The 27,386-nt window shown below is 49.6% G+C and overlaps 1 protein-coding gene across 1 annotated transcript; it reads right to left on the bottom strand.

The window, feature by feature from the left end:
- Window positions 1–215: 215 nt before the first annotated feature.
- On the bottom strand, window positions 216–26,579 carry LOC307072854 (activin receptor type-1-like). The gene is made up of 12 exons (XM_079732385.1): window positions 26,257–26,579; window positions 16,063–16,136; window positions 13,998–14,282; window positions 12,929–13,201; window positions 11,472–11,738; window positions 9,970–10,175; window positions 6,729–6,828; window positions 5,471–5,617; window positions 4,404–4,679; window positions 2,901–3,098; window positions 1,897–2,027; window positions 216–1,337 (listed from the first exon to the last, which is right to left on the bottom strand). The coding sequence occupies exons 2-12, from the start codon at window positions 16,112–16,114 to the stop codon at window positions 1,203–1,205; spliced, it is 2,070 nt and encodes a 689-aa protein (XP_079588511.1). The 5' UTR covers window positions 16,115–16,136; window positions 26,257–26,579; the 3' UTR covers window positions 216–1,202.
- Window positions 26,580–27,386: the final 807 nt, after the last annotated feature.

The following is a 27,386-nucleotide window of genomic DNA, read 5'->3' as shown; positions in this document are numbered from 1 at the left end:
TATTATGTTGACAGTAGTTCAGTGTGTATATGTTTGGGAAAAATGAGCACAGGTGTATATATTGGGATAACTGTGTATAGAATAGTGTTTATATTTGGATGACAGTATGTGGTACAGTGTTTAGTTAGCAGTAGGCTCATACTAGTAGAGTTGGATAAAGACACAGCTGTTGGCTGTTGTAAACAGCATCAAGACAAAAGAGACCAATCAACGATTACAATTTTTCTATTTAATTAATAGAAATCACTATTTGATATAAAATATTAAAGAAATAAAAAAAAAAGGCTGACGTTTGACTTCAATGACTCCGACAATGCACCCATTAAGACAACAATGCACGCATTAAGACACAGCATCACAGGCTTATACTGCTCCTGGGGGAATGAATCCCAGCATCATCTAGCTTACATCATATTTGTTCTTTTAGCATTCTTCTCTTTAAAGCCTGCTAATAATAAAGAAAACACAGAATATGTAGAGAAGGTATTAATGTCAAAATGTAGGGCGGAGTTTCCGAGACGTTCCGGTACATTTGGGTTGAGAACCTCTTGAGATGATTCGTTATGACCTCTGGTAACTAATGTTACAGGATCAGTGAATTCCTTAAGCTAAACCGAGAGATTAACCAGAGTTGTAAACTACCACTTCTGATCTGGCATGTTGAGCACTTTCCATTAGAAGAACAAAAAAATAGAACTCCCCACTGCGAATAAATTATGCCAAGACGTACCATTGCAATGACAGAAATAAAAGAGGTATTGCTAATTACTACATCTTCCAATTTGTGTTTCAAAATGAATAACGCGTCAAAGAAGTTCTGTTGTTCTAAACCGAAACTAGAACACTCCAAATCCCCGGCAGCAAAGTCTCGTTCTCCTTTCTCTTCTTCCTCTTCCTGTTCTGTGAATACTTTACACCAGCAGTGAAGCTTCAATGTCTCTTCTATGATTACAGCTCACGGCCTGGTCTCCCAAGATGCAACGGCGGTCTCGGAGAAGCCCTGTAAGCCATCTTTTGGATTCCAAAATGTCCCCCCTTCTTGTCGAGTGTGTGTTTCCTTTACCAAATAAATACAGTGTGCCACTATAAGGGCACCGGGCTGGATCCTCCGGTCTCGATGAGACCGGCTCCCAGATCTGGACGTCTCGATGCAGGCCTCGAGGGGCGCCCCTCTCTCCCCCCCCCCCCCCCATCTGGGCCCCTCAGATGTCCGTTTTGATTTTGTCCAGCGAGTTGTCGATCTTTGTCAGAGTCTTTTTGATGCGCAGCGCCGTCAGCCTGGCCGAAGGGTTCTGGTACCAGCACTCCTTCATGAGTTTAGCCATGGACGATAAGGTCTGGGGAGACACAGGGGCCACAGTCAGATCATCATGGAGCCGCCCACTACCTGCTTCTTCACCACCCCACTGCCCACTGGTTCCTTTCCTCTGTGGCTTTAGCTTTGACAGCTTTCTTTTCGTTAGCCTCATAGCGTAATTGCCGTAGTCATATTTTGGCCATATTGTGATACCTAACCTAAGTCTACTCTCGTAACGCTGCTGATTCACTGTGCCTCATTGGCTATATCCTAAGCCAGTCAGAGTGCTTTTTTTACAGTCCATAATCACTTTCTGCCTATGTCATCTATTTGACTTAGGCATTTTTGAAGCTAAATACAAGATGAACCTTAAAATATGACCTAGGCATTATGCTATGAGGCTAACGTTATGACAAAACCAATAACTAAATCCATTACACTGGTCACTTTGAGTACAAAATGTTTACCAAGTCATTGCTTCGGGGACCCGAGGTGAATGATTTCTTTACAGCTTCACTAAATACAATGTCTTCTCTACCAATCTGTCCTTTCACCACAACGTTAGACCTGCTTAAATACAAATCTACATCTGGACTCACAGGGTCTGAGAACCATCTGTTGGGGATGTTGGGCCTCTGTTGGTCCACACACACCACCTTCTTCATGTCGTCGAAGCTGGGGTCGCTGGGGACCACGTCGTGGAACGGAGGCTTGTATTCTTCCACGATGCCTGGGGGTGGAGAAAGCGAGAACAACAACACACCTTTGAGCTCCTGGGGGGAATATGACATGATATATAGTTACATTATGACTGCTGATAAGGTCTACTTCAAAGTCAACTTTGAATGCGTGAATGAATCCGTTCAATCAAATGAAACGGTTTTGCCTGACTGTAAGCTAATGATAAGCTCAGCCACTGAGCTGAGGTGAGAAAGTACAACCAATCTGCTGCTGACATCACCACTGAGGGACAGGCGTGCTTATCAGAAGGGCAACATCTAGATTAAGACACTTTGTTGTGCTGTTAAGAAATGTGAGTCATGTGATCAAAGATGTGTGATTGGACAGTCAAGGCCATGTCACTAACAGAGTCTGTCGTTATCGATCGGCCCATTGATGCATTCAATGAAACTGGTAATGCTGTTAACTTAACCGCCCTACGCCTGAAGCCTTCGATCTTTCTCCGTACCGCATGTTGCCCTTCTTTAAGTGAGCTTTAATTTCCACTCAAATAAATCGATGGCCTCACAAATAATGGAGTTTGACTGGGTGAAATAGTACATTATAACCCTCAAACATCGTTTGTAAGGACAGTTATGACCAAAGACTAATCTCTTCCAGTCCTTCCTGTGCACCATTGATACGATCGTTCAAATAGCAGAAGAACAGAGTGAGAAGTGTGTGTGTGTGTGTGTGTGTGTGTGTGTGTGTGTGTGTGTGTGTGTGTGTGTGTGTGTGTGTCTGTGTGTGTGTATCTTCGTGCGTGCGTGAACCGAAATATTTAAACATATACTGCGTCTGTGAGCTGGCAGTGATAACATATTGCGGGCGCGTGCATGTGTGCGTGCGTGCATGTGTGTGTGTGTGCGTGCGACCAACTGACCGTTGCTGACGGTGCGCCGGGCGACCTCCCACAGTACCAGGCCCATGGCCCAGATGTCCACCCGCTTGTAGGACTCGAAGCAGTCCGTCTGCACCGAGTCGTCGAGCACCTCGGGGGCCATGTAGCGCTTTGTGCCCACCTTGGGGTTGTTGCCCACGTCCAGCTCGTTGGTGTCCTGGAAGTGCATCACCGCCAGGCCTGGTGGGGGGTGGGGGAGAGGAGGCGTTAGAATCCCATCCCTGCAGTGTTGAAAACCTTTTAAATGTTCAATAAACGTAGCTGTCAAGTATTTTCTTTTGACTCGAAAGCTGGAAAGGAGGATTTTCGGCCAAACCTTGATTTGTGCGGTGCACCAACGAAAACGTCTATGTAGTAAAAGGTAGGCAAGACATTAACCAGAATAAAACAAAGGTTTGAGGGGAGGATGCTTTTAAAATTCTGTCTGATGGAAAAATAAGCAGCTGGGTTTTGGCCCTGAACGGCTCCCCTGCCTTTGAACTTCTTCCATTTTCTTCCCAACAACAACAGCACCTCCAACCAACCAACCCCCATCGCCCGGCCGCCCCAACAGACCAACCAATCTCCCAGTTCCGAACAAAACAACAATAACCCTGATTTCCCTGTAAACCAGAACACGTCTACACGCAGAGAGAATGAGAGAGCGAGAGAGAGAGAGGGAAGGTTTCGCCAGAACAGCCAATTAAAGTGCTCAACCCTCCCCTGCCCAGGTTAGATCCGGATGCTGGATTGGATTATTTATTAACAGCACAAAGAACATTGGCAGTCCGTCGGCAGCAGGCTGAAGTGGCTCTTAATGTGTTTTTAGTTAGCGAAGCAGCAGCACTGCTACTCCTTCTAATGACAGAGATGACGACATTGATTAATAACAGACCTGCTGGCGGTATCTCAATGAGTCTGACTACATCTCCCCCCCCCCGCAACCTGACGCCATCACACAGGAACATCTGACTAAAACATTAGAGTGAACAAGTGGAGAAACAAACAGGGCCAAGAAAAGCCCAGGGATACAGCGCCCGCGGCATCAACACTTAGACCTTCATCATGTTCCATTTGCCGTGATTATAATAACAATATCCATTGTCAGAATCACAGCCTGAATTCTATATTTCGTGAGTTATTTTTATCTGCTCTCTTTTGTACTTGTTTTCGTGTTTTGTTTGTCACCAACAATGGTTTGGCCAACGGCAGATTTCTCCTGTCTCTGCATACAAAGGAAGTATTATGGCGGCATGTGGCTCAGGAGGTAGAGAGGGTAGGCTGGTAACCGGAAGGTTTGCTAGTTCGATCCCCTAGCACCTCCTAGCTGAGCGTCGAGATGTCCCCGAGCGAGACACATAACTGCTGCCGCCTTGCGTGGTTGACACCGCCGTCGGTGTGTGACTGGTGCGTGCATGGGTGAATGTGGGGCATTATTGTAAAGCGCTTTGAACGGCCACGGGTTAGAAAAGCGCTGCACAAAGACAGTCCGTTCTAGACACTCACCGAGGTCGGCGATGCAGCACTGCCCCGTCTTGTTCACCAGGATGTTCTTGCTCTTCAGGTCACGGTGGGCGATGGCCGACTTGCCCTGCGTGCCGAAGATCTCCACGTGGAGGTGGGCCAGGCCGCTGGCGATGGACAGCGCCATCCGCAGGCACCCGCCGGCGTCCAGCGTGCTGAGCTGCAGGTAGTCGTACAGCGAGCCCATCTCGTGGTAGTGGGTGATGAGCCACAGCTGGGTGCTGGAGTTCCTGGACGTCATGTCCGACGCGATGAAGCCTGAGGAGGAGGAGGAGGAGGATGGGGCGTGAGTCTCTCCCCGAGGATGAAGGTCAGTTCAAACTCTAAAGCCTCTCTGGTTTATCGTCACCAGGTTGTGATTGGACGTCGTTTACGGTCTGAAAGGGGTGACATCGTGCCCCCAGTGGTGTGTGTGATTAGCCATTACACTGCCTTTCCCTGGGTCTTATGACATCACTAGTGGGCGTGTCCACCGAGATGTATGAAGGATCGATAAGCAACATTTGCCACGGTCCAGGGGGTAGGCTGGTGGACTGATCTATCAAGCATTTATACAGGTGGACGGGGCCACTAGTGATGTCACTAGGGCACAGGGAAAGCAGATTTTCAAACGGCTTGTAATGGCTGATCACACTCACACCTGGCGTCATGATATCAGCCCGATCAACTGAGGACATCACAAGTGGGGCTGGCCACCTAGATGTTGGCTAACTGATACAGACGGCGGTAATGACTAATTTGCCTCACACATGGTGGTAAAGTAGAGGCCCTTTAAAAATGGTATCGCAGCGAGAGGATGTCATTATTTATGAAGTCAAGCTGAGCCAATTGTGTTTGTGCAGCCCTTCATCACAGAGTCTCAAAAGGCTTGAAAAAGGTTCAATCGTGTGCAATGACTAGTTTGATGTTTCCAAACTTCAGCTCTATTAATGACTTAGGTTGACTCATCTTCCGTGCATCAAAGCACACACATGCAATGACAGACAGACAGACAGACAGATAGACACATTCACACACAGACACACACACGCACACACGCGTCTCCATACCCAGGATGTTCTCGTGCCGTAGCAGCACAGTGTTGTAGATCTCCGTCTCCCTGAACCAGGACTTCTCGTCCCTGGAGGAGAAGATCTTCACGGCCACGCTCTCGCCCTGCCACTGGCCGCGCCACACCTCGCCGTAGCGCCCTTTACCTGCGGCCGGGAAACACACCGCAAGCGTTAGCAGAGGTTAGCGCAAGCGGACATTACCGTTAGTGAACGTTGTAAGTACCGAGCGTTGCCGTTAGCCGTTGTAACCGTTAGGGAATGTAACTCCCCTAAGTTTGATTCACAATCAAACTTTTCGTGTACAACAACAATGAGTTTAAAATAACAGTTCTGTAATTTGATTAGACGGAGAAAAAAAAGGCAAACAGCTGATGTTTTGGTAAAACTGTGCTTATTTATAACAGATTAAACAAGGTGTGGTCGCCATGGATACTTAAAGGCAATATCCATTTGTCACTTACCACAGTATGAATTGCATGATACGCATGTTTTTTCAACCACTCTGCTACTAAGGGCTGACTTTGTTGGAACGTTAGGTCATAAAAGTTATTTTTAGCCTTGTTTTTTAACCAAATGTGAATCAACAGTGCGATTTCTTTTTTGTCACATGAGATAGACGAGCTGTCCTCGTAGATCACATGATGGTCTGAGAGACAAGGGAGTGCATCACGCTTTCAAATGGTTCTAAGCCCAGCGGACTATTTGGCAACAGGCGGTCTTCCAAAAAAGCACTGGGAAACGTCTCTTCACAATAAAAGCCCCGTTAGTGAGGGAGTGCGTCATGCTTTCAAATGATTCTAAGCCCAACGAATTAGTTGGCAACAGGCGGTCTACCCAAAAAGCACTGTGAAACGTCTCTTCACAATAAAACCCCTGTTAGTGAGGGAGTGCATCATGCTTTAAATGATTATTTGCCCAGCGGACTAGTTGGCAACAGGCGGCCTACCCAAAAAGCACTGGGAAACGTCTCTTCACAATAAAAGCCCTGTTAGTGAGGGAGTGCATCATGCTTTAAATGATTATTTGCCCAGCGGACTAGTTGGCAAAAGGCGGTCTACCCAAAAAGCACTGGGAAACGTCTCTTCACAATAAAAGCCCCATTAGTGAGGGAGTGCATCATGCTTTAATTGATTATTTGCCCAGCGGACTAGTTGGCAACAGGCGGCCTACCCAAAAAGCACTGGGAAACGTCTCTTCACAATAAAAGCCCCGTTAGTGAGGGAGACAGAGGGAGCGAGGATAGAGCGACACTCACCCACACACTCGTTCAGAGTGATCTGCCGAGCCACCGTCCTCTGCACCAGGAACGGGAGGCCGGAGCCGCTGCCAGACGTACAGGAGTGGTCCAGCAGGTCCTGGGAAACACACACACACACACACAGTATGTTTATCACCGGCAGCTCACACACTCACACACACACACACACCCACACAGTATGTTTATCACCGGCAGCTCACACACTCACACACACACACACACCCACACACAGTATGTTTATCACCGGCAGCTCACACACTCACACACACACACCCACACACAGTATGTTTATCACCGGCAGCTCACACACTCACACACACACACACACACCATACACGCACAGCAGGTACCAACACAAGCACAAACACCATACACAATAGCATGAACGCACACAAATGAAAACACACACAGACACACACACACACACACAGTATGTTTATCACTGTCAGCTCACGCACACACCACACACACACACAATATGTTTATCACGGTCAGCTCATAAACACACACACACACACACACAATATGTTTGTCAATGTCCACACACACACACACACAATATGTTTATCAATTTCGGTTCAAACACACAATATGTTTGTCAATGTCCACACACACACACACACACCCACCCCCCCACACACACAGAAAGACACAGAAACACACCCTAGAGTTGGGGAAAGAGTCATTTTTGGCGGGGTGGTGAAAGAATCGTTGCCATTCGTCCCCATGGGGAAATGTAATCAGGCTGCCTTTGATGTGGTATCCACTGGATTCAGGGGTGGGGGGGGGCTTAGCATCTTGCTGTGTGTGTGTGTGTGTGTGTGTGTGTGTGTGTGTGTGTGTGTGTGTGTGTGTGTGTGTGTGTGTGTGTGTGTGTGTGTGTGTAATGAAAGGGAGCTAGGGTATAAACTGATGTTTTGTATAGGCGTGTGTGCAAGTCTGTGTATGTATAATTATGTGTGTACATGTGTGTGTACGAGTGCATGTTTACACGTTTGTGTGCGCATGTCTGTGTGTGTGTACGTGTCTGTGTGTGCGTGCGTCTGTGTGGGTACGTGTCTGTGTGTGTGTGTGTGTTTACGTGTCTGTGTGTGTGTACGTGTCCGTGTGTGTGTGTGTTGACATGTGTGTTTACATGTCTGTGTGCGCGTGTCTGTAACTGTGTTTGTGTGTGTGTGCGTGTCTGTAACTGTGTGTGCGTGTGTGTGTGTGTGCGCGTGTCTGTAACTATGTGTGTGTGTGTCTGTAACTGCATGTGTGTGTGTGTGTGTGTGTCTGTAACTGTATGTGTGTGTCTGTAACTGTATGTATGTGTATGTGTATGTGTGTGTGTGTGTGTGTGTGTGTGTGTGTGTGTGTGTGTGTGTGTGTGTGTGTGTGTGTGTGTGTGTGTGTGTGTGTGTGTGTGTGTGTGTGTGTGTGTGTGGCAGAGCTACGCCGGAGGCAGGGTGCCACCTGCTGTGTAAACAACAGCAGTGCGGTCGCCTCCCCGGTGATGAAGGTGGGGGCGTCGGGAGATCTGATCTAATCCCAGCGCCAGACTCCAAAACAGACGCAATGCTGCTAAGCTTTTTATTTTGATCTCCCACCCAGCGGACGCTGCAGTGGCGTCTGAGCGCCACAAGGGGGCAGTACAGAGCCACTCTGACATTCAAGTCACGAAAAAAACAAACCAGGGAAAGACTGAACGTTATTTAGAGAGGGAAGCCTGGTTTGACCCCCTACATAGCAACTTATATTGTAAACATAATATATATGTTAACAACACCCTCTACAAAACCCTGCAGATGTAAAGAGATGACATGAAAGACAATGATACCACAGGAATGTGCTTCAGCAGCCATAAAAAAATCCAACTTTGAGTTACAACCCTCCTGCTTTGGTGAGGAGGTCCATCTGAGGAGCCCTTGAGGATAGAGTCTGAATCCATCCTGGACCCATGGGCTCCAGACGAAGACCAGAAACTTGTGGTTCAGTCACTTCCTGTGCTTTAACATCCGCTCACCCCCCAGTTTCTAATAACCTTCCTCCCGGCGATGCAGGGCAGAGTCTAATGACGCCAACATTCTGTGGCTACACTTTCCCACTGCCAAGCATTGGGAGTAACCTTTGAAAATAACTTCAAACTAATCAAATGACAGCGATGCATCTCACCTCTCTCTCTCTCTCTCTCTCTCTCTCTCTCTCTCTCTCTCTCTCTCTCTCTCTCTCTCTCTCTCTCTCTCTCTCTCTCTCTCTCTCTCTCTCTCTCTCTCTCTCTCTCTCTCTCTCTCTCTCTCTCTCTCTCTCTCTCTCTCGTCCTTTCTCCCTTACACACACCCACACACACATGTTTGGTGTTTGCAGTTGGACAACTATCCATCACTCTGCATCAATAATCAATAGCTTGTCGTAGCACGATAGTGCTACCAGTCATTCTACATCAATCATTAAAAAGGGTTGCAAAGGGGGGGGGGCTAGCTAAAATCCAAGCAGACATTGTATAATAAAGCTATGTGGTGTTATTTACAGAATACAAAACGACTAAAACAGAACGATCGAAGCAGACGACCGGAGCAGACGACTAAACCAGAGCGGCAGACGGCAAAATATTTTTCCGCCTGCGCTGCAGATTGCACCATGTTTGCTCTGAGCTTAATTATAGTGTGTGCGTGTGCGTGTGCCTGTGTGCGTGTGTGTGTATGCGAGCCAGTAACTGTGCACGGTTGTCACACAGAGCCAACGTTAACCACAGGACTCCGCCTAAACTCCACGTCTGTTTACCAGACCTCGAAGAACACACTCTGGAGGGGAAATTCTTTCCCCTTCTGTACTGCAGTTAAGAATATACACAACGAGCAGCTAAATATGTCCGCTTCACATCATTATGTATGTGTGTGATGTGTTAATGGTTTCCAGAATCAAAACAATATTTAACATTGCATTTTTATGTTTTGACCAAAACAAGCTTTTGCTCAAAACAGTCTTTTTCTTTTAACCACTCACTAATGCAACCCTCGAACACGCACAAAAGTTAACCGCGAAACAAAACTCAACCAAACTAAACCCCTGCAGCACCAGAAATCAGACACTGTCTTGCTTGGGAATGTGACCCGGCCTGTAGCCTGATTGCTTTAAGAGCATTTCCTCCACTCCACACTCCACAGTCCCCCATTGAGGACGACCTTAGCAGCATAGCACCACGATCCAACCCACGAACCAGGACCAGTGTGTTCTGGCCCCTGCCACCCCCGCTCACCGCCAGGGTGCTCTCCCCCACGTTGGAGGCGATGAGGCCGTCGATGGTGCCGTACTCGGCGTCGCGCGCCGACAGCCTTTCCATCTGGTTGTGGTGGATCCGCCGGAACACCAGGATGGCGATGGTGGACAGGACGACCAGCACGATGACGGGCGCCACGATGACGATGGCCAGGGTGGTGACGCTGTAGCTCAGGGCCTCGTCGGCTGGGCGGGTTGGAGGGGGAGGGAGACAAGAGGAGAGGGAGGAGTTAAGTCGAGGGCACAAAATAAACAATGGTCCTCCTCCCGCATGTGAGGTGGGATGGGACGGGGGGGGGGGGGGGAGGTTGCGTGGGATGGAGGGGGAGGTGAGGGCGGACGAGGGGAGGCCGGCCACTCCGACCTGGGCCTGACTCAGCCATCGCCTCGGTTGAAGTGGGGGCTGGGTTACCATGGAAACAAACTCCTTGCACCCCCCCCCCCCCCCGCTCTGCAGTGGGCCACACAGGCAGCGGCCCGGTGCGGGGCGACGCCAAGCCAAACACGCAGCAGCCCGGCTCCGCTGCGGAGGGCGGAATATGCAGAGGTGGTGTGCGCAGGGCGTGCCCGCACGGGCACGCGTGTCCACGGCGGAGGACACACACACACACACTCGCGCACACGCCCACGCTCTCTCTCCAAACATTCCAGGGGAAAGTATGCATCCCACAGCGCAGACAACATGTCTCTCACTCCTCTCTTTGCAGACTTCTCCTCCTACTTCACTTTCTACACGTTATCTGCATCTCTCTTCTACATCAGTTCCCCTCTACAAAACGTCTCCTCCTCATCCCTCCCTCCCTGCAGTCACACACACACACACACACACACACCTCCACCTCCTCCTCCTGAAGAGTCCCCAGGAGGAGGAGGGGGCGGCCATGCGGACCATGACTAAACAATATTCCTCCTCCTCCTCCTCCTCCTCTCTCTCTGTGTGTGTGTGTGCCTACCACCTGCTGTGTTCCCAGCCACACATGTAACCCACGGCAACAGTGGCTGGCCAAGAAAGAAGACAATTTCATTCCAGAGGACTCCCCCCCCCCCCCCCCCCCCCCCCCCCTACCGGACAGGGGCCAGTAGATAGGGTAGCATCCCCCCAGCCCCCTGCCCCCCACCCCTCACTTTATCTATCCAGGGCAGAGCTCACCCCGCTGGGCATCCTCACCACAATGCAGCAGAACCTGTCTGGGTTAGAAACTGTTTTTTATGTCTTTCGCGTATGCGCCTTCGACCTAACCGCGGCTATTGGATACGGCGGCGCGGTGGAAGCCACGGTCCAAATAAAAGACGGCGTGTCTGTGTTAGTCTCCTGAATGGCGCACCTGCTCCTTTGTGTGAGCGGGGGTCTCGCCGGAGGGTGAAACGATACCGCTCCGATACAGAAAAAAAAACGACGAGAGGGAGAGAAAAAGAAAGAAAAAAGAACGACACAAAAACGTGTTGATTGCGAGCGGCGGCGGCGGCGGCGGCGGGCCGTACCTTGCACAGGAAGTGCCACGGTGATGTTCAGGTTACACAGGTGTCCATGGCAACACTCCACGATCTGGTCCCGGGAGGGCGGGGTCTTGCAGGTCATGGTGCTCTGCTCGTACACCTTGAAGCAGCCCTTCTGGGAGACGAGCGCGTCGCCGTTGAGGGCCAGGGAAGAGAAGCACTGATGGCCCATGCAGCGCTCGCCAGTCACGCAGGAGCTGCCCTGGCACACGCACACGTGCTCCTCCCGCAGGGAGGGCTTCTGCTCCTCGGCTGGGGGACGAGGAGAGAAGGAGATAGGGTCAGGGGAGGAGACGGGGAAGGAGAGGAGAGGAGAGGAGACACGGGTCAGGAGAGGACACTCAGGTCAGGAGAGGAGACACAGGGAAAGAGAAAGGACACAGGGAAGGAGAAAGGACACAGGGAATGAGATAGGACACAGGGAAGGAGATAGGACACAGGGTCGGGGGAGGAGACACAGGTCAGGAGAGGAGAGAAGACACAGGTCAGGAGAGGAGACACAGGTCAGGAGAGGAGACACAGGTCAGGAGAGGAGACACAGGTCAGGAGAGGAGACAGGAAAGGAGAGAAGAGGAGAGGAGACATGGGTCAGGCGAGGAGACACAGGGAAAGAGAAAGGACACAGAGAAGGAGATAGGACACAGGGACAGGCGAGGAGACAGGGAAGGAGAGAAGAGGAGACAAAGGTCAGGAATGGAGACACAGGGAAGGAGAGAGGACACAGGTCAGAAGAGGAGAGGAGACAGGAGAGAAGACAGAAGTCAGGAAGGAGGACACAGGGAAGGAGAGAGGATAGAAGTCAGGGGAGGAAACAGGGAAGGAGAGAGGGGAGACACAGGGAAGGAGATAGGACACAGGGAAGGAGATAGGACACAGGGAAGGAGATAGGACACAGGGTCAGGGGAGGAGACAGGGAAGGAGAGGAGAGGAGACACAGGTCAGGAGAGGAGAGACAGGTCAGGAGAGGAGACACAGGGAAAGAGAAAGTACAGAGGGAAAGAGACACAGGGAAGGAGAAAGGACACAGGGACAGGAGGAGGAGACATAGGTCAAGGGAAGAAACATAGGTCCGGAGAGGAGACAGAAGTCAGGAGAGGAGACAGAAGTCAGGCGGGAAGAGAACAGAACGGAACAGATCACAGCTGATAGACATCGTGTTCCATCTTGCCTCACTTCTCCCCATGATGGTAAGCCCTCCCTTGTGATCTAGATGTGTTATATAGATATGAACCCATACAGGCGAACGGATACATTCCCTTCATGCTCTCTCTTAGTCAGGGACTTTAAGAAAAGGGAAGTTGCCCCAAGGTCTGTGTTGAAAGTCTATATGAATGAAAGGAGTCCAAAAGCTGAAACACACTAATTCCCCTCCACTTGCATGCGCGGTTCACAAAGCTACCGTCCATGGGAGGCGTGTGAAGGAGCTGCTCGGCTCGGCTCACCTCTCCCGGAGTGCTGCACGCTGACGTTCCGGTTGCACAGGTGGCCCTGGCAGCACCTGATGACCTGCAGCGGGGAGGGGGGCGTGGCACAGCGGGCCCGCCCCTCCTCGTCGTCCCGGAGGCAGCCCTTCTGTTGGACGGCCGAGCCGTCAATCATCCGGAGGGAGGAGAAGCACTGCTGACCCAGGCAGCGGGCCCCGGGCTCACAGGGCCCGCCCTCGCAGACGCACGCCTGCTCCCGGAGGACCGGCCGGCCGGAGCGCGATTCGGCGTCTGGAGCGGAGGAAAGCCAGAGACGGGGTGGATCCATTACACACACATCGTTATGGGGGCATTCAATGAAATGGCTTTCAGTCAACCGGGAGAACATAAAAGACGGAGTGAGACAGAGAGAGAGACAGATATAGAGAGAGATAAGGAGGGAGAGAGAGAGAGAGAGAGAGAGAGAGAGAGAGAGAGAGAGAGAGAGAGAGAGAGAGAGAGAGAGAGAGAGAGAGAGAGAGAGAGAGAGAGAGAGAGAGACAGACAGACAGAGACAGACAGAGACAGAGACAGAGACCGAGAGAGAGAGACAGAGACAGAGAGAGAGAGACAGAGAGAGAGAGAGACACACACACAGAGACAGTGAGAGAGAGACAGCGAGTGAGAAACACAGAAAGAGAGACAGAGAGAGAGATAAGGAGAGAGACAGAGCTGGAGACAGAGATATAGGGACAGAGAGACCCTCAGGGATAAAGAGACAGTTGAGAGAGAGACACACACAGAGAGACTATTTATGGGTATGACCCACACCAACAAAGGAGGCAATCATTTACTCCTATAAAAAAATGTGAACAGTAAGAAATCCAATGAATAACTAATAATAAATCATCAGATACCAATTGGCCCACCGGCCCCTTCAGAACCCTGGGATTCCTCCAGACAGACAGACAGACAGACAGACAGACAGACAGACAGACAGACAGACAGACAGACAGACAGACAGACAGACAGACAGACAGACAGACAGACAGACAGACAGACAGACAGACAGACAGACAGACAGACAGGGCAGGGCAGGGCAGCATACCCCGGTCCTGCTGCTCCCCGCTGGTGTTCATGTTGCACAGCCGGCCCCGACAGCAGTCCAGCACCAGGCCCGGGGTGGGCGGAGCCTCACAGTCCGCCGCCGTCACCGCCGCCGCCGACCCCTCCGACCCCTCCGACCCCTCCGACCCCACGCAGCCCCTCTGCCGGGCCGCCGTGTCGTTGACGGTCGTCAGGGAGACGAAGCAGAGCTGGGCAAGGCAGCGCTCTCCGGGGTCACACGCCGCACCGTCGCAGACGCACTCGTCCTCCGGTGCCACGCCCTCGTCTGGGGAGAGACAGACAGGCAGAGAGAGAGAGTGAGATAGACAGACAGGTAGAGAGACAGGCAGAGAGAGACAGACAGGCAGAAAGAGAGTGAGAGACAGACAGGCAGAGAGAGAGAGGGAGATAGACAGACAGGCAGAGAGAGAGTGAGAGACAGACAGGCAGAGAGACAGGCAGAGAGAGAGAGTGAGATAGACAGACAGGCAGAGAGACAGTCAGACAGAGACAGACAGACAGGCAGAGAGAGAGAGTGAGAGACAGACAGGCAGAGAGACAGTCAGAGAGAGAGAGAGAGATAGACGGAGAGAGACAGAGAGAGAGACAGACAGGCAGAGAGAGAGAGAGTGAGAGACAGACAATCAAAGAGAGAAAGACAGACAGAGGGAGAGAGATAGACGGACAGAGACAGAGAAAGAGACAGACAGAGACAGAGAGAGAGACAGACAGACAGAGAGAGAGAGACAGACAGAAAGAGAGAGAGAGACAGACAGAAAGAGAGAGAGAGAAAGACAGGCAGAGAGAGACAGACAAACAGAGAGAGAGAGAAGGATGAACAGAGACAGAGAGAGAGACAGACAGGCAGAGAGAGAGAGTGAGAGACAGACAATCAAAGAGAGAAAGACAGACAGAGAGAGAGACAGACGGACAGAGACAGAGAGAAAGACAGACAGAAAGAGAGAGAGAGACAGGCAGAAAGAGAGAGAGCGAAAGACAGGCAGAGAGAGAAAGACAAACATAAAAAGAAACATATGTTTAACTGAAAAGTCGCTGCAGTCAACAACTTGATCCGTCGGGACACGAAGACTAACAAGAACAAAACAGCATTTTGATGCTAAAGTCACTTTAATCATTAAAACCACAGCTGGCTGCTTGTTTATCCCCCCCACGACCATATGCTGAGTGATATGCATAATGGAGGGGGGCGGAGGGTGGGATTATTTAAAAAAAAAAAAAAAGTGTCTCGCCAGACGATTTTGGTGCAAAAGCCCCTCCGCAAACCCCCACCCCGTAGCACGGCGCGAGCACGCCCCCGCCGTTGGAGAGACAACCGACGATGAGACAGAGACAGACTGGAGGGGGGGGGGGGAAGTAAAAGACAAAAGGTGGGAGCGGGCGATGAGTAGGACGGGATAACCATAGAGCCCTGATGAGTGTCGCTATAAGAGGGACACGACAAGAGAGACAGGGGACGGGACAGACGGGGGACAGACAGGGGACGGGACAGACGGGGGACAGACAGGGGACGGGACAGACAGGGGACAGACAGGGGACAGACAGGGGACGGGACAGGGGACGGGACAGACAGGGGACAGAGGACAAGACGGACAGGGGATGGGACAGACAGGGGACAGGACAGACGGGGGACAGGACAGACAGGGGACGGGACAGACAGGGGACAGAGGACAAGACGGACAGGGGATGGGACAGAGAGGGGACAGGACAGACGGGGGACAGGACAGACGGGGGACGGGACAGACAGGGGACAGGACATACAGGGGACGGACAGGGGACAGGACAGACGGGGGACAGGACAGACAGGGGACGGGACAGACAGGGGACAGGACAGACGGGGACAGGACAGAGGGGGGACAGGAGGGACAGGGGACAGACAGACAGGGGACAGGACAGGCAGGGGACAGGACAGAGGGGGGACAGGACAGACAGGGGACAAGACAGACAGGGGACGGGACAGACAGCGTACAAGACAGACAGGGGACAGGACAGACAGACAGGGGACAGGACAGACGGGGGACAGGACAGACGGGGGAGAGGTAGCTCACCTTCCAGGCTACAGGGCGGGAGGAGGAGCAGGACGAAGAACAGGAGGAACATTTCCCTTTGAGTCACTGCAGATCTGGAGGAGGGAAGCGGAGGTCATCGTCATGACATGTTGCTATACTTTTTCATGTTCTTTAAGTTTGAAGGGGAAGAAGCAACCTCCTTACAAGATCAAAAGAAGACTGAACTTAGATGACAAAAACCAACAGAAAGGTTTTTAGCTACATGAGGGTATACAGTATTTGCCACACAGGATAAAAAGTTAGCAGTAGGAATGAGTATGAGTGCTAGGGCCAGACACACTGGTTGCTAATGCTAGCAATCCACTAGTGTTAGCCGAAGCTATTTTACACACACACACGCACAGGCACACACACACACACACACACACAGATAAGCAGAGAGACAGCATGAGAGAGAGAGAGAGAGAGAGAGAGAGACCTTTCCGTATTTTCAGAAAGAAAAAGAGTCAACAGCAAGTTAAAAATGTTCAGATAAAGTGGTTCTCATGCCTTCCTGTTGTCCTGGCAACAAGACGTTGAGCTTTGAGTGGCAAGCAATGGGGAGACTGGTGCTCTAGGATTGGCTGCCTCTGTGACTGAGTGCCTCTGTGTGTATGTGTGTGTGTGTGTGTGTGTGTGTGTGTGTGTGTGTGTGTGTGTGTGTGTGTATATATATATGTGTGTGTGTGAGAGAGAGGGACAGGCACAGGACATGAGGAGGAGGAGGAGGAGGAGGAGGAGGAGGATAGAGGTGCATAGAGCCCAGCAGGGAGGCTGCATGTGGGCGTTCGGCAGAGGCACCGGGAGCCCTCCTAATCCTCGGTTCGTTAATGCGTCTGCGGGCGCGTCATCACAGAGAACATGCATCTCTGTGGGCTTGTTTACCGCCGGGGGGACAGAGGCTGCTTTGAGCACGAAGCACGCTCCTTCTGAAGCCCTGCGCTTCATACAGATCGTGTAGGAGTAAGAGCAGCGTGTCTGTGTGTGTGTGTGTGTGTGTGTGTGTGTGTGTGTGTGTGTGTGTGTGTGTGTGTGTGTGTGTGTGTGTGTGTGTGTGTGTGTGTGTGTGTGTGTGTGGAGCTGCACACCCCCTTAATGCCATGCTTAACTCAGAGCCAAGATCTTGGCAGTGAGGGAGTGCGCGCGAGTGTGCACAAGCGCCCCTCTGCCCCCGGTGACCCAGCCCTACGTGAGCATGCCCCCGGTGCCCCAGTGTGTGTGTGTGTGTGGGTTAGTGGGTGCATGTGTGTGTGTTAGTGTGGTGCGTGTGTGTCAGAGAGACCCCTTGAGCCTTTGTACCAGACTCCCAGACATGAATGATTAAGAGATGTGATGTTAGCAATAGCCCCGACGACACACACACACACACACACACACACACACACGCGCACACACACACACACACACAGATAATCAGGAGCTCTGTCTGCTCCCTTCGGCTTGGGGAGGGGGATAAGGGGTGGACGGGGATCAGGGGGAGAAGGGGAGAGGCGCGGGGATACGGGGTACTTTCGGGTTAAAGCCAGAGGACCCCCGCCCCCCAAGGGGTCTGCCAGGTGGTCCTTGGTTGGTCAAGCAGGCAGCCATCTTAAAATCTATGCGAGCCCGACGAGAGCCTGGGAATGACCTCAGTCTCAACTCCACTTTCAGGTTGAACTTTACTCAAGAGCTAGACTATCGATAAGAAAAATAAAACCACTCCGGGGGCTCACGGGTTACTTTAATGACACGTTAAGAGTAGCGGAGCGAATGTGTGGCGTGTCTCACAGCTCAAGAGGCCAGGCGGGAGTGCGACAGCGTTGTTGAGAGCTCACATCTGCACGGCCGATGATATAAGCTGAGTGTGCGCGTGCGTGTGGCCGCGTCCGTGCGCTTGTGTCTCTTCATCACTGCATATTGTATTCTCTGTCAGCGTTCTGCAGCAGAGTCGACATCCTGCCAAGGGGCTGCTTCTTCCCCGTCCATCTCCCCCCGTCGTACCCAGTGACATAGCATCATCTAACCAGTGATATGTACCATCTACCCAGTGACATAGTATCATCTAACCAGTGATATGTACCATCTACCCAGTGACATAGTATCATCTAACCAGTGATATGTACCATCTATCCAGTGAAATAGTATCATCTAACCAGTGATATGTACCATCTACCCAGTGACATAGTATCATCTAACCAGTGATATGTACCATCTACCCAGTGAAATAGTATCATCTAACCAGTGATATGTACCATCTACCCAGTGACATAGTATCATCTAACCAGTGATATGTACCATCTACCCAGTGACATAGCATCATCTTACCAGTGATATGTACCATCTACCCAGTGAAATAGTATCATCTAACCAGTGATATGTACCATCTACCCAGTGACATAGCATCATCTAACCAGTGATATGTACCATCTACCCAGTGAAATAGTATCATCTAACCAGTGATATGTACCATCTACCCAGTGACATAGCATCATCTAACCAGTGATATGTACCATCTACCCAGTGACATAGTATCATCTAACCAGTGATATGTACCATCTACCCAGTGACATAGTATCATCTAACCAGTGATATGTACCATCTATCCAGTGATATAGTACCATCTGCCAAGGGATTTAGTAATAAAACGTGTGTAACATAGAACTATAGCAACGTAGTACTCCTTATGAAATAGCACTCCAGTGACAAAGTACTCTAGTGATGTATCATTCCCACAATAGAAGCCCAATCTGACAAGACGTACAGAGTGAATTAATCATTTGTGAATTATTTATTAAACGTGAAAAATATGCTTCCAACTTGAATTCATGTAACCAGTTTTAATTTCTCTCTCTCTCTCTCTCTCTCTCTTCCTCTCTCCCTCTCTCTAAAAAGGACCATTTAATTTGAAACAATGGCTAAGAGCGCCCCATTGTCACTGTTAACAATGACACTAACCTTTTTCATACAAATATTATAACTTTCAACGCCACATTGACGACCTACCGAAGAACACAAATTGTGTTAACAAACTTTCAGAGTGTTTAAAAGGATAAAGGGTGGGAGAGGTGGTGCTGTCACAGCCTACATTATAACCCCCCCCCCCCCCCCCCCCCCAAATTTGATGAGGTCATATCTCCTCTCAGACTCCACAATCCCACTCGGGCGTGTGGGTGTGGGTGTGGGTGGTGTTTGGACCCCCTTGACGAGCTCATCAGAAGTTGAGCGGTGCTTAAAACGATTATACGGGAGCAATTAAAAACGCTACTCAAATGCGGTGATGGCTACATTTGCACCCCGGGACTGATTAGACACAATCGCTTGAGCACGGCTGACAAAACCCAAACACAAGAGTGTTTGAGTGTTCTATTAGAACTATGAATCAACCTCTTTGAGCAGCTTCACACGAGTCCTGTCCCCCCCACAGTCTTCAGTGTTTCTTAGCTTTCTATTTTAAAAGGTGACATTTGTCGAACAAACGGAGCATGAAAATTGAGTTGAAGCCAAGGGAGACTGCTGCTCTCTCCACCTCTTCGGTTACTCTTATTTGTATTCAGGTCAGGGAGAGGGAGGAGGAGGAGGAGGAGGAGGAGGAGGAGGAGGAGGAGGAGGAGGAGGAGGAGGAGGAGTTTTGACTGATGGACGGCGTGGCGTGGTGCGCGGTGTGTGTGTGTGGGGGGGGCAGGGGTGTGAGGGAGGCTGGAGGCCCAGCAGGAATCGCTGACTCATCATCACAGTGGCGAGGAGGCAGATGAGAGGCTGAATGTGTGTCTGAGCTGGCAGCCTGGCACCATTACCGCGGCGCAAATAGCCCTGACGGAGGAGCTGCAGTGTGCTGTGATACTAGGGCAATGCGGCTGTCTGCCTGGCTGTCCCCGTTTCGGGTCCCCGATGCGGGGCCCGTTTCCTGGCCCCGGGACCAGAGGGGGTGGGGGGGTGGTTGGGCAGATGGCTCTGCTCTGAGGTGGGGGTGATGCGGAGAGCCCTGGGCGAGGCTCGTCCTCCGCGGCCAACACGGCTCCGATTCACACACTCTGAGCCTCAACCCTTTCAGCGCCGCACGCTGCCTGCCCACAGTCGCCGGGGACTTTTAGAATACTGAGCAAGAAAAATACCTGAGTAAAGCATATGCCCTTGATGCTAACCAGCCGGAGAGACGGAGAGAGAGCACTGAAGCCATAGCCAAAAATGAATAAATACAGCTGTTATAATGTGAGTTATGCAATAGTGCTTCATTCATTTGAGAGTGAGACCGCAATAGTTTAGAGATAAGGGGAAAGTACTGCTCCTAAAATAACAGTTGGAAAAAAAGAAACCACCCTAAATAATGCAATACTGCTTCCTCAATAAGGGAGTGAAACCACAGTATTTGAGGGATTTAACTGATTCTTGTGATTTGGTCAAACATTTCTGATCCACCACATCGTATCAAGTCTCACACTAGACTTTTGGATGCCAAGTCGTGTCCGTGCGCCTCTAGTAGAATTGAGTGCGTTTGTTTACAAGCCAATACCAATTCAAAATGGTTCCCTCTTACTTTGTGTGCAACGTACCATTTTGAATGTGTCCTCATGGGTGAATTAAACACAGTGAACCCTAGAAAAAACCAAACTTGTTTTGCTGCTAGTTAGTTGGAGCGTCGATGTAAGTTAGAACTTTCTTGACAGCTAGTTGATATACATGTAATAGCTGCCTCAATCACTAATAATAAGTATTTAAAGATTATATAAACACTAATAATACCATCTCCATCTACTTTAGCGCCATTTAAAGTCAGTTAAACACCTCAATATGCTAGACTACACCTTGGTGAATGACTTGTATAAGAACCGGAAAGCATTTATGTAATATATATACTTGCTAATGCTTACTATGCGTAAATATATATATTAAAGTGCCATGTTTCCATTCCGTCGATTCTGTGGACTCTGAGCTTTTGGGTTAGTACATTTATTAAAATAGAGAGAAACCGGTGCCTCAATGAATGAGAGAAGAGAGTTTTTTATCCCTGAGGAAAAATATTTTATATGCGAGGACGACATAAAAAAAACAGAGCATTGTGCCGTGAGAATGATATGTGTGTTGTACAGGTTTTTGTCAAAACGTTTTATCACTCTCACCACGACACCGGCTGCACCATTGAGAATATTCAGCGTCCTGTGAGGGATTTTGGGCAAAAAAGACCGCATTGCAGTCGACCCAGCCTTGAGAAGATAAAAGCATGGCGAAGCTGATTTGCATTATAAAGATTTTTTTTTATTTAAATGAAACCTTGCTGAAAAAAAATGGGTTGTCCGAATTCTCGTACGGCCAAGCCCAACTCCAAGAGCTGTGTAGGCGAAGGGTGAGCCCAGCTTCCTGGCTAATAAACGAGAAGGCAACCCTATCAGGCACCTCTGATTTGTTGCAGTTTAATTGTATGCAAGATGCCTCCAGGCCACTGTGTTTAGCAGGACAGATAAGGGTAGAGGAGCTGGGGTTGAGATAAACAGCTGGGTGTCATCAGCATAACAATGAAATCACTGCTAACCTGTAGTAATAGTTTGGCCGAAGGGGGGGATACTCTTCTTTAAAACTTAACAAAGTTTTTATAATGTGAACACAACCCTGATTTGGCATCAAATACTAGACCTTGAATAAGTAAACACTCATACTTGTGGACACTAGTGGCCCCCAGCACAGCTTCAGCTCCCAGAACTATCCTGGCTGGGTCTCAGCACACATGGGCTCTCCGACATGCCTTGCATGAGGAATGCTCTCAAATGCTAATACCCCCTCTTCCTGTTTAATGTTCCCCACTCTGCTCTGAACCCCCTAATGCACTCTACCTACACAGTCCCAACCCAGGGTTTTATTCTAGCATACTATCTTTTTTTTAATTTTATTAAAATATATACGGGTCTTAACATTCATGAGGATGATCACACTGAGAAATATCCTAGCTAGTTGCATTTCCAGAATGTACTGCAAGGGAAGAAGGGTTATCACAAGAGGGTTTCATCAGTCAAAGTAAATTGGGCACCATGACTCTTAGACATCCATTGTCTTGGCAGCCATTAAAACACTCAAAACAGCCTGTTTATTCACTGTCTTTATGGCCCTCTGCTCTGTTTGCTGTCTGAGGAATGAACAAACACTCTTTCTTTGCCCCGAATGGGCCCTTGACCAAAGTCCACCATGCTAGCATCACACCGACCGTGCGATCATCTCTAGGGCACTTTCTCCCACCCAGGCGGATCATGGCTCTGATGCAGGAGCATGCATCCCCAAAGTCCCCTAGTGATGCCCTTTATGCCGTTTCCAATGACCTGATGGTATTATGATGGTAGCATCGGCCGAAGCAGCGGGAACCATTCTCAGACAGTTTGCGACCAACAGTTTAGGGTCTCTGCCACCGGGTCCTTAGCAGGCTCGAGACAGCCGTGACATCCGGCTGCCAACGGGTCCTTCATGGCCCAGGGTTTGCTTTCCCGGCTTTTCTTTAGTGGAAGCAGCCAAGCGGCAGTTCCCACCAACTTGAATGATGGGGAACAAAGCAATATAGAAGGTAGCACGAAAGTTAAAACATAAAATGAAGCCATTAAAAGACTTAAGTGGTCTCAGAGATGCACGTCTTCAACCTGACGGAAAAGTCAGGGCATCATAGCCATGGCAATATCAAACATGTCTACGTCGATGGGACTCTCTGAGAGGTTTTTATGATTACTAATTCAATACACAAGCAATCCACCAAGGGGTAGCACAGGGGTCATTGTTCAAATGAATCCAAACTAACTCCCCCGAAGAGCTAGGGCTGGGAGATAAGACCAGAGGAATGGAGCGGGTTGATGGCTCTTGAAATGTGGATTGCTGAAAGCCTCCACGGCCATCTGGGTTAAAGAGAGAGAGAGAGATGAACAGTCTAGAGAACTACAGATCTTTGTGGGGTGTGTGTGTGTGTGTGTGTGTGTGTGTGTGTGTGTGTGTGTGTGTGTGTGTGTGTGTGTGTGTGTGTGTGTGTGTGTGTGTGTGTGTGTGTGTGTGTGTGTGTGTGTGTGTGTGTGTGTAGACAGCAGACTCCTGGCTCCTCTTCACCACCACATTTGAATCCAGAAGAGAGGAGAAATCCATAACCATGCCAAGACCCCAGCAGTCGACACAGTCCCTGGTTACCCCCATTCCCCCCCACCCCCACGTCTCACTTCCTGTCTCCTTCTGAAAATGCGGTGCCTACAAAGTCCAAGTGCTCCACTGAAAGCAGTTTGGTTACATAATGGCTTATAATTATTATAAAAGGGATTCAGGACTTTTTTGGAGGGGGGATTCGGTGGTGGGGGGTAGTACAAATAATATTGTCTGCAAAGACTTTCCTCAAAGAACGAAAAGAGCTGGATTCCGAACAATAAACCACAGAAGAAGAATTCAAACGCCAAGCTGTGTCCCCATGTTCCGCTCTGCCTGGTCCGGGCCGAGGACCATGGCTTAATCCAAACACACAGACTTCTGACAAGTCCAGACACACACACACACTGGGGCCAGACAAACACGCAGACTGCAACGGCCCCGCGTCACGGCTCCTCCAGGATGCCCAGAATGCTCTGTAACACACACACACACACACACACACACTAAAATAATCATACATACTTCTTACGTCTCTCTCCCTCACCCGTCTCACCCCCTCTGCCCCCCCTCGCCCCCTCCGACACCACGACTTGAGCAGTACACCTCGTGGAGTCGGGCCAAGGCCCAGATTGCTGAGACTTGACGTCGTCCTGCCGTCTGGTGCGAGCCGGCCGTGAGGCGCTCCTTCTCTGGTTAATGACAGCGTGTAACCCGACTCCCGCACCGCGCCAAAACCAGCCCCCCCCCCCCACCCCCTCTCACCACCACCACCACCACCACCACCACCACATCCCCCGGCCCCAGCACAACATGGCTGTCTGGGTCCGCTTCCTTCTCTTTCCACTCTGCCATTGTTCCTGCCCAGAGAGTGCCAGCTGCTCGTGACAGCCAAATTACTGTGAGCAGAGAAATGATTGCTGTCAGAGGACTATTTTTCTCTCTCTCTCTCCCTCTCCCTCTCCCTCTCCCTCTCCCTCTCCCTCTCTCTCTCTCTCTCTCTCTCTCTCTCTCTCTCTCCTTCTCCCTCTCAGGCCTCTGTGGGCAGATTATACACTTTATGGTCTCCAGAAGAGCAGCTGCAGATTGGGTCCATCGGCAGGGCGAGCGGGCGGGGGGGGGGGGGGGGGGGGGGGGTTGCCAACAGAGACCTGATAGTGAACCGAGGACTGTGGCAGGGAACCAACAATCCTTTGACTTGTTTCAAAACTCAAGTCCATTCAATCTCTGCGGACCGGCCTGCTGGCCAGCACATGGCTGCTATGAGACTTTGAGCGTGAAACGGTCGAATTAATAACTACCACGATTATAATTCATGTGTTACCGCTTTTCCAACCACGTGACAAGAGCAATGGATTTTAAATAATATCAAAGAGATAACTTTGAAGAGAGAGTTAGTATTAGGAGAAAAGACACGCTGCGATGATGAATGGGCCGCAGTCTGCCATGGGGTAAGAATGCATTGTTAGGCCTCATTTCTCTAAGGGGATCCCAGATAGACCGTCAGACATACGACTCTCTCATGCAGGCCCAAACAATGACAGGCACAGCGGGGGGGGGTTGGGCAGGATTAGGCTGGGCTAGACTGACGAGCTTCAGGTAAAATGAAGACCCAGGGAGATCCACTGAGGGGGTACGGCTTTGAGATCTGTGTACTGTCCACTCTCCAAAAACCAGTAGTCCAGACAAAAGCTGAAGGAAAGCAGAATGTCTCCTGACCCGGTTGACACCCAGTCCCAGCGACGGGGCAGGTCTGTGTTAATCTATACAAATCAGTTCAATTGTCCAGATAACGTCAGCTCAGGTGACGCAATTTCTGTGACATTTTACAACAACAAGATTGCTACTTTTACAATTACTGAAATGCGGATAACCTTTCAGACGAGAACACCTAGGAGAGAGAACAGGTTATACATTTATATAGTAAACACAATTTTTGTGTGTGTGTGTGTGTGTGTGTGTGTGTGTGTGTGTGTGTGTGTGTGTGTGTGTGTGTGTGTGTGTGTGTGTGTGTGTGTTAGGTTCAGCTTGACTTAGAAACTTTTTAGTAAACAGGAATAACTACTTTCATAGAAACATTGAACAGCCCACCCCCATCACGCACGCACACGTGGACACACACATGCACCCACACGCACGGTGCTGCTGCTCTCAGACTGGCGCCGTAAGAAGTCTGCAGTCTCTCACCGTCTGCCGGGTTTACTTTAGATTTGCTCCACAATCTTATCGCAGTTCTAGACTTATTTCCCGTGGCGGCTTGTTCGGTCTCCTACGGATACGTCCCAAACACATCCCATACACAACAATGTGTAGGGTAGGCTGGCTTCTGCTTGTATGACTGCTTGAACACGGGACTTGTATCTTGCTTAATCTTACTATGATCAATCAATTTTCTACTAATCAATGCGATCACCAAAGTCGTTAATTATGCATGTACCCTCCTCCCCTTTCAGGCCGACAGGGTCCATTGTAATGCTTATAGCTCAGCATGGGATAATGAATACACACGACCAAGCAAGGACGACCCTCCTAACGGCATTTGAATGACAAAAGACTGTAAGAAAGTAGCAAGTAGTTGCAATAGTGTCTTCAACCCCAAGCAGAAAGAAAGGGGTGAAACACAGCCAGACAGCGCATATAGGCGCAAAAATAAGAGACAATGTCAACACACAGAAGCATCAATGTACAAAATCACCGACATCGGGTCCGATGTTATTGAACAGTCGTCTTTCATATACAATGGTTTTTGAGGGATATTGTATTTAGAAGAAGCACTGTGTTGAGCAGGGACACTGTATCTGGAAGGCGAGTAGGGGGTCTACACGCTTTTCTTAAAAATAAAAAGCCTAGAGGTTATGTACGCGTTTAGTTTGGATCAACATAGTGGGCTACTATGACATTATAAAACCACGATATGGAATAGCTTGACTCTCAAAACATGATTTGTAAGAACATACACACAGATTAGAGGGAATCTTCTTGGAAGACACACAGGAATCTGGGAGCTTAGCGCGGAGCACAAACAAGCCGCTACAGAAAGTCGTCTCTTTCCATATCGCTCATGCAAAGAGAAGCCAGCTTTAAGACGTTGTATTTGTACGGAAGGAAACAACTCACCTTATTTATAATGATTCGAAAGTGACCGGTGAAGCAGTCCGGTGTAAACTCCAAGCTACTCTCCCATCTCCCGAGGATCCAGCGACAACACGGCGTTTGTTATGAAGTGTAGAGAACAGAGTCGGCGGCGAGCCAACATTATCCGTCCTCCGTTCGGTATAACGTGGCAAGTTCGCTCGACATTCAGAGCTACGCGGTGAATAAGTGGACTACTGGAACTTTACATGAGTCCCATGAGTGATCGCTGAAGTTTTCTTCCCGCATATGCGCACCGAATCGGTCTGCCTGCTGGTTCTAAACTGCGGTCCGACACAGAGCCTGGACCCGTAGACTGCAGGAGGAAGTTACCTTGGAACTCCTCCGTGTAATTAGAGGACCATTACACATCATTTCCCCTGCGGGTCCTCAGCGCGGCCACTAGAGCCCGCCAGATCCAGCTCTGGGTTCTAGACCAGACCGTATGAAATATAGGTATTGGATTAAAGACCATCGGTCCAAGGTTTTTGAAATAAAAATGTATCAAATACCTTTGTCCTGTCAATGTTTGCTATTTATTTGCAGGCTATGGCATACGTGTGAAAAAATGTAGGCTTAGGTTTAGTTAAACAGTTTAAATAAACACCGAATAATTGTGTTAGTACAAATTGAAATACAACTGATGTTGTGCTGTGAATATGTCTTAAATATGAGTAATAATTATTAATATTAGTTCAAATCTTTGTGCAATGGTGCAAACCATTAATATGTCAGTGCTATAGTTAATATCATATAATTGACAGAGTCAATTACACGACTATATAGCCTGCAACATGGGACATTCTTACTTTTCTTTAATAAATCCATTATAGCCTTAGGAAGTGGACGCAATCACAAGATTAATCAGAATCACATACATAAGTAAACCACCTCCCCTCCTTCATCTCCCTCCCTTGAAGACCATCAACTTTAATTCACACATAGTGAATTAAAGTTGTGAATTTTTATTTCGATCTGTGGATTATACTCTAAATACCCTATTAATTAAAACGAAAAATACAATGTAATAACAACCACACCAAAATCCACAGTAGCCGTTTGGGATACGGTGTAGTTGTAGCTAATAGAAATACGATATAATAGAACGTGCATGT

Source organism: Pollachius pollachius (genome assembly GCF_949987615.1).
Source record: "Pollachius pollachius genome assembly, chromosome: 3".
Taxonomy (NCBI): domain Eukaryota; kingdom Metazoa; phylum Chordata; class Actinopteri; order Gadiformes; family Gadidae; genus Pollachius; species Pollachius pollachius.
The sequence above is the reverse complement of the archived record's forward strand: the minus strand, read 5'-3'. Positions and strand labels throughout refer to the sequence as shown.

Excerpts from the sequence above, each read along its gene's own strand:
- LOC307072854 (XM_079732385.1), bottom strand. The coding sequence starts at position 16,114 with ATGTTCCTCCTGTTCTTCGTCCTGCTCCTCCTCCCGCCCTGTAGCCTG. Across the intron at positions 10,176-11,471 it reads CGTGGCACTTCCTGTGCAAG|CCGACGAGGCCCTGAGCTAC; the intron begins GTACGGCCCGCC and ends CAACCCGCCCAG. Across the intron at positions 5,618-6,728 it reads CACTCTGAACGAGTGTGTGG|GTAAAGGGCGCTACGGCGAG; the intron begins GTGAGTGTCGCT and ends TCCCGGCCGCAG.